Below are 8458 nucleotides of genomic sequence, written 5' to 3' on the forward strand. Positions count from 1 at the left end.
TTTCAATTCCAGAACAGAATGTTCGATATTTAGTTCAAATAACAAAACACAGGACATATGAGTTTTTTTATTGCAATACTGAATTAAAAAATACACCTAATCAATGTTTTACATTGTGTATATTTAACGCCACTTTCTTTTATTCTTGAAACAAAATTAAACTTAAAACAAATTAAGAACCAATACCTTATTTTAACGGAAACTTTCGCCTTCAAAGATTAACATGCAACACAATAGAGATCCAATAGTCAAACACTAATTACTGTGTTAGCATTCTTAATACTTACAAGTGAAAGAAAACCTTATTTACTCAAAGTAAATAAACATTAAGTTAAACATCATGCCAACCTAAAGTTACTTTAAACACTATTTACACGGAAAGCTGCTTCTGTGTATCTCTGAAAACAGCGGCTCTCTGTATTATTCAAACTCAGAACCTCTACATTATTCTAGACACAGAACAATCTCCCAAAGATTGTCTTCAGTATCAAACTTGTAAGAGATAATGGCACAGCAAAAAGCTTTTGCTGTTTTACTTGGAATTCTGGTAAATTGTGTATTGGTTTCAGGTATGATATCATTTACGTTTTATATTTTACTCCCAATTATTAGATTTTAGTTGAAAGATTTAATAATAGAAGTAAACAAATTTAATAAATTTCCCTAAAATTTATACCTTATTATGAAGTTAACAATTATTCCAACAGGTTTACAATTTGATTGGGCTTATACATAAAAATAATTTCAAATCTTAATATATGTTTTATATTATATATTTTTTTTATTTTGAAGAATGGAATGAATATCTAGTAATTTCATAAAATGATTATCATCTTTCCAATTGAAGTAAGGTGTTAGACGAATTATTCAAAGGGGCAAAAATTAGGGAATAACTATCTTCTAATTTGGTATTTGCGACCGTTAATGCAAAAACGCGTAAGCGGAGCCGGGTTGCGACCGTTAAATATATAAAAAAATATATTAGTTATTCCCATTCTAATACAATCCATGCATTTTGTTTGTTGTCTACGTCTTATTTTGATGAATTTTGTTACATGAAATACGTCACGGAGCATTGTGTTTTTGCGTCGCTCTATTATGACGTCACAATGAAAAAGCTTCCACGCTCGATAAGCTTCAAACATCAGTGCATTGGCTAATATTTACATTTCCAATAAATTTCCCCAATGATTCTTTACAAAATAAAATGCAGTATATTTTCTCATGAACTACATTAGGTATGTATCACGAATAAGCATGAATATCTCCATTGTTACGTCATAATACCGCACTTGACGTCAAAAAGTCAAAAAATATAGTGCACACTGTTTTGTTTTAAAAACGACAGTTGAACGGCGTAAATTTATGGCAAGTCATCAGAAAAATAATGTAAATATAAGATATGAATTTAATTTTTGAAGATTCATGAGGTATATGAACTACAACACGGCATATTTATCATGAAACGCTAACGCGCTTCATGAAATACTAACACGTGTTCATAAATGAATCTTCAAAAATTAAATTCATTTCTTAAATCAAAAAGTGTTTTACAAAACTATTCATATTTATAGCAAGGAAATATAGGAAAAAATTGGAAGTACCCCCCCCCCCCCCCCCCCCCCCCCCCCCCCCCGAAATAGGATTTTCGAGTTTGGGCAATTTTTTAATTTTCCGTTTTTTTTTTTTTTTTTTTTTTTTTTTTGCTTGCCAACTTTTTCAGGTAAGTTAAAAAAAAATTCTCTTGTTGGCCCCCCACTTTCAAAAACGATGCTACGTGCCTGCTATTGCATTAGAATGTAAAAAGTATACTTCTTGTCTTACATTAAATTTCCAGCGCTGTTCGTGAATTTGCATCAACAGAATTTAGGCCGTCCTGAAACTAACATGTGATCAATAAAAACATTTTTAAAAACATCTGTCATGAAATTAATTCAATGCCATTGTTACTTGATACTTGTGCGCGATTCACATTTTAATTTTGATACTATATTTAACAAATAGGATTTTACTACGTCATGAATGAGATGACGCCATCAGCCGCCAAATCACACTGCGAGTCCCTAGGCTTGAGGCTGGCTGTTTTTGAAACCCAAGCTGAATGGGAAGAGGCCAGAGCTTTTCTTAATACACACAATACAAACTGGGGGTAAGATCTTATAGTTTTTTTAAATTAGTATCTAATAAAACACATAGTAAATTTGGGTAGACGCTGCATGTTGTACAGTTATAAATACAGAAATGTGACACATTTTATGTGAATTTAAAAGTGTCTGTAAGGCACCAACCAGAAAATTTTAGTTAGCGACTGTATTACATTTTGACCGTATTGCAACAAGAAGAGGTAATTGGTGTAGGGTGACCAACTTGTCAATCATAATTCCATTCTATATTAATTTTTAAAATTTCTTTCTACCCTCGTTCCCTCTTGATTCTATAAACATGTACCTGATTAAGAAGTTGTCTTATAAATGTAACCACTTCAGTCTTAAATAGAAAGAAAAACTAGTAATTCAAATCCTTTTTTCAATTTTTTTTTAATTTTGAATGTTACACAATTTTCCTCAGAAAGAGCAAAAATGTGTCGATTGGGCTACAGAGAGATCTTGCACAGTCTGGATTGGTGTATAAGTGGATAGATGGATCGGCACTTACTTGGGGCTCATTTTACAATATTCCTTGGAAGGACGTAAACACACCAGTGGATGATCCGACTAAAGCATGCGTAAAAATGGAATGGGGATCGGACCTCCGGTGGAAACATCACGACTGTGCTGCCACAGAGGACTTCTTGTGCGAGGGTTAGATAAAAGTATTAAATAAAAAGAATTATAAATACAATACATGAGTAAAAGAAAGCCAGAAGTATATTTATAAATATCGTATAAATACTTACATTTAGCATGAAAATATTCAACATCTTTTATATGTATCCCTGAGCTCTACCATTTACTGACCTTTCAAGATAATCTATTGGCCACCTGCATGACTGGATGGTGTAGGTTCATCCTGTGAGAGGCTTCATATGGATGTAATACTGTAATTTAAACGAGCAATGAACACGAGTCATATAAGTTAGAGTATTGGATAACACGGTGGTTAATAAATAATATCAAAGTGTCATTGATGAGGCAAAGTCGAAGTATAAAAAAAATCTTTTTTTCGAGAGCCTTTCTTTCTCTCCCTCTCTTTCCAAAATATTTGCCCGCGTGGCGCATTGGTTAGAGCGTCTGCTCTAGAGTCGCGGAGTACATCTAAGGAGTTTATCCTTACATCGCGGTTTCTAATCCCACTGTGGAGACCAGTCCTTCGGATGAGACCGTAGAAACTGAGGTCTCGTGTCGCAGGAGGTACTGGCACGAAAAATATCCCTCCCTGCTCAATGGCACTGAGTGCCGAGTATAGGACAAAATTTGCAGCTGTCCACTGGCAATTAATCCATCTTCCCAAAATAGATGTTGTTTATGTATGTATATTTTGCACACAAGAATGAAGTAAATATTGATCTATAATACTAGTATTACATTTAATTTAAGGCGTAGAACAATTTCAAATTAAAGATATTCTTTTAACTTGGTTAAAATTCAGTTAATATCAGTTGGTCAAGTTTGATTTTTTTTCTAATTTAAACAATCGTATACTTAAGGTTTCTTTATGAATCCTTCGACCTCATCCGGTTGGTACGATGCTAAGTCTTCTTGTGAGGGTATGGGGATGAAACTTGCTTCTCTTAAATCGGACGAAATTCAGCAAGCTGCAGAAAAATACATTGCAATCACATTTCAAAATGCAGGGTAAGTGACTTATATCGGAACTATACAATACATTATAACAAACGACAAAATATTTTTTAAAAAAAATGGATATTCTTCTGCACAACAGTATACTCAAATGGACAATGGGGTATCGCTTTGTGAAATTTATGTTGAATTCTCAGTTCCTCTAGTTTAACCTAAAACTGTGGAAGTTTGTTTGATTAGGTCTTCTGGTGATGTATGGCATGGTCTGTATAAAACTACCAGTAGTTTGTTCACCTTCGAGGATGGAACAGCTTGCACATCCGGAGCATTTGGATGTACCGGATATACGTATCCTTGGGTATCATCTGAACCCGATTCGTCTGCAGAGTGTATTCGCTTAAAATACATCAGCTTTGGCCAGTATAAGTGGGCGGACAATGGATGCACCAACAATAGGAAATATTTATGTCAGGGTGAGTTTTTTCGATTACTTCATGTAATTACATCTAATTCATTCAAGAGTTTTTTTGTTAAATCAAAATATTTCAATTTTAATTCACAAGGCGTATGGAAATAAACAAAACTTATTCTATTCCTCAATCTTTTCTTCGTTAGATATACAAATTTTCAGAAATTGCAAATGCACATTCTGTATAATTGTATAATGAAATTTGAGAGAGGATGGTTAGAAACAAGTTGCAATTTTTTAAACATACTTTATTGAAAGTACATTTTATTGTTTAAATTTATCCTTTTATAGAGATTGCTTCTTACTGGTCAAATCATGACCCTGAGGGATAAGATGGTTCTTAAATAAGATTCAAATTTTCAGATTGAAGTAATTTAAAGTCTTCTTTCAAAGAACCACTTGACTAGAAAGGATAAATTTTATAATTATGTAATAATCTTCTAGAAATATTTTATGTAGATTTTCATTTTTTCTAATCAGGTAACCGACTGTTTCCTTTTTTTATTTTGTAGTGAAAATTTACATAATTATCATTAATGAAAAAATAGCTGGACCCAATAGTTAGAAAATATTACATTTACATCATTGAAAAGATACATGAAATCACCCCCTCCCCACACTCTGGAAATCGCAGATTCCTTACTGATTAGAAATAAAATAGAAAAATAGAAAAAACGTTTCCTTGAGTTGCTTTCCTCCCAAATCGTATATTATTTTCTATAGGTTGGTATCAACAAAAACAAATCTCTTAAAAGCTCAAGATTACATCATTCTAATATTTCTGGACCCCCCCCCCCCAAAAAAAAACCCGCTAGTATTTCAACCTGATTTATAGCATCTCTATATCAGCTCTCCGTCGAAACATGGCTGAACAATTTTGGACGTGGCGTTAAACAATATACAATCAATCTATTTCAGCTCAGTTTACACCGATTACCACCACCACAACAACAACTACAACGACAACGACGACGACGACGACTACCACAACGACGACGACGACAACACCACCGACAACCATAACGACGCTCCCAAAGACAACCACCAAACCGTGGTGGTTCGTGGAATATAGTGCAGACGGTAAAGCAATTGGCGCGAATGGAAAGGTATAACAAAAACACAATGAATTGAACAAAACATGAGAGCAGATGATCAGTTAAATTGATTGATTGATTGCTGTTTTACGTCCCATTGAGAATTTTTCACGCATATAGAGACGTCACAATATACCGTTAAAGGGCTTCAAATTTTGAAATGTATATACTTGACACTCAGGGCCTTTGAGTATTGAGGGATCTTTATCGTGTCAACGCCTGCTGTGGCACGAGACCTTGGTTTTTGAGATCTTATTCGAAGGACCTGCAACTTTCACTTATGCTGCCGAGCGCATGGCGAAGGAACAGTTACTTTTTTTCTCGACTTAGGTCAGTCGCGGCCGAGATTCGAACTCACGACCTCCCGATCACGGAGCGAGCGCTACCGTGCATTGTCAGTTAGACTGAAGAACAGGACGAAATTATCAATATGCAAAGCTATAGCCAATGATTTAGCAGAATGGCCATACCAGTAGATATATACCCAGTGGCAAGTTATTTCATATTATAATATAATGATAAAGTAAGACATGCAAATCGGCTCATAATTTCAACAAAATAGAGGAATGTACATCAACAAATAATGGAAGATTTTAGTTAAGATGTTATTTTTACTTTTCTTTTCAGACATTTGACGAGTCAAAACCACCAGCTAGATTCGGCATTATAGGTCTCGCCATAGGGTTTTCCACATTCATTGTGCTGATGACCATCGTCTGCGGTTTGTGGTTTTGTTGTATAAGGAATAAAGACGATTATCGATTTGTAGAAGAGGAGGAAGAGGAAAAACCTAAAGGAATAAAACCCCTCACTCAGAAACCACACGGGATCAAGTACATTGCATAGGATTGTCATAACATGGAATATCATCCATCACCTCGCAAGAAATACCTTAAAACTACAAGCTTTAACTTTTAGTATTTTTCTAACTCATATTGACAATAATCATCAAATTTTATTTCTTTCACCAAGAATGCGGTTTATACATTTAAACAGTTTATAAGTAAATACATTTTATAAAAATGGATATTTATATACTAAACATTTATTGACTTTTTTTTTTGTTTTTGTTTGTTTTGAAAAACTACCTACTTTTTGCTTTCAAATATATATTCAAGCAGCAAACATTCTTCAATGCCATTAAAATGCAAAAGCGAAAAAAGAATTAATCTTTTATTTCAAGATCACCGGGATATGTCCTATCGACATAACACTGGAAATAATCATTGTTAATTGATAGCACGTCGTCGATGTATTTGAATATCGAGTTGAAGGCCACAAGTACAGCAAGTGTTTTCTTCTTTTCACGTACGAGATTTTGGACAAAATCTGTTTCACATGAATACAGTAATAGGTCTGCTGTTAACGGGACTCAATTGGTACCCATGTGAATACTAATAGATTGTTGGAAGACATGGTCTCCAAAAATCAAATATATATTGTCAATCAAAAACTCAAGAATATTTTGTTATAAACTTCAGATTACTTGTGTGTACAATCAGATTGTTTCTAACAAAATAAATTTACAAATGACCGATGACCAGGTAAGTAAATTTACGAGTTCTAATTTTATTGAAGAAGCAACTGTCAATGATGTTAAAAAAGCCTGGACTTTATCATGGCGAATAGTTGCATTTAAAGTTGAAAAGTAGTTTTTACGTTGTTGATTTTGGTAAATATTTGTAATTTCAAATGTGCCAAACGATCCCTAAAATTTCTAAGTATACACAAATATGCTTGTTCGGCTTTAAAGGACGGCTTTCATAAAAATTTCATATGAATTTATAAGATAGTTTTAGTTCTGCCAAATGTTTTTCAAGCGCATTTTATACATAAAACACCATTGTTTCTAGTTGATATCAAAAAGTTTTTAATATCAAATTTTTGTTCTGTAGATATTTAACTTTAAAATTTTAACATTTTTTTAGGTTAAAAGGGTGTCTTAATTTATCTTGAAAACTTTGTTAACAAAGCATCAAAAAATTAAAACAATGACATCATGGACATGCTTCTAAGGAAAATAAAACAATATATTAGTATAACATGGTGATCTCTATTATGAGCTGTTTACTGTCTTTATCCTTACAGGGATAGAAGGTCTGTTTGTTTACATGTATTTTCTTTTTATTTGTAAATATTTGTATATTTGTTTGTATATTCTCGAAGTATGTTAAATTTATTTGTATATTCTTGAAGTATAACTTTGCAATAAAAAGGAAAGATTCCAATTTTACAAATAAAATTAATAAGGTTAAGACCGTCATCAGGATCAACAATGAGCAATTAAAAGAGTACACAGTGACACATTACTTATCAAGGATATCTTCTTATCAAATAATTGAGAATAATTTGTATGATATTTTGGGTCCGTATAACACTTTACAATTCAAATTTCTAAAAAAAAAAAATGATTTAGAGTTTTAGGAATGTAACATATTCTGCGAAATTTTTAATAAAAAAAAATAAACTGCTTTCGTATATTATGAGTTGAATATATATTACGGTGTTTCGCAATTTATCAATTATTGTTTGCGTGGGTGTCATTTAGAGTGTTTGGGTTGATGGCTTCTCGGTCAAAATGTCTTTTTTGGCAAAGGCAAATACGCAACACTCAACCCATTTGCATTTTAAAATGCAATATAACGCTTATTTTGTATAAAGGCACCCTGGGAATTCAGGAGGGAAGTGTATTTTGTGACAATATCTGATCTATCTGAGTTATTTATATGAAAGTTGCTATTATTTTCTTTATTATCTGAGGTATTGTCGAGAAGCTATTAAGGTCACCTGTACAAGAAGGAGGTTCCATCTCGACGCATCCTGAGAGATAAAATCTACAGAAGTAGGATTCACGCAATACCTTGTCTGCATTGTCAGTGACATTTGAAATACCCCAGTACATTTTTAAACAAGGTTAATATCCAGTCTGATTTATTACATCTCGATTGACAAAACACACTGTATATCATTTAACAGCTCTTATACAATACCTGTTGTTGATATTCAACGTTAATTATACAGCCAACCTTTCTTGCAAATACATGTTCATGTGTGAAGGTTACATTACGTTTGGGTTAACCTTCTTATCTCAAAAAATTTAGGAAAAGAGATATTTAGAGTCTGTAATTTTTTTGCCTTTTTTGTTCACATTGACG

The 8458-nt window shown here is 33.0% G+C and overlaps 1 protein-coding gene across 1 annotated transcript; it reads left to right on the forward strand.

Moving 5' to 3' along the window:
• Window positions 1-448: 448 nt before the first annotated feature.
• Window positions 449-6149, forward strand: LOC134257100 (uncharacterized). Its single transcript, XM_062739742.1, has 6 exons — window positions 449-569; window positions 2005-2149; window positions 2569-2801; window positions 3647-3794; window positions 3981-4236; window positions 5931-6149. Exons 1-6 carry the CDS (start codon window positions 506-508, stop codon window positions 6147-6149), a joined length of 1065 nt encoding a protein of 354 aa, XP_062595726.1. The 5' UTR covers window positions 449-505.
• The last annotated feature ends 2309 nt before the right edge of the window (window positions 6150-8458 follow it).

This window comes from Saccostrea cucullata, unplaced genomic scaffold, assembly GCF_032062105.1.
Source record: "Saccostrea cucullata isolate Sc308-1 unplaced genomic scaffold, CSIRO_AGI_Scuc_v1 ctg14, whole genome shotgun sequence".
Taxonomy (NCBI): domain Eukaryota; kingdom Metazoa; phylum Mollusca; class Bivalvia; order Ostreida; family Ostreidae; genus Saccostrea; species Saccostrea cuccullata.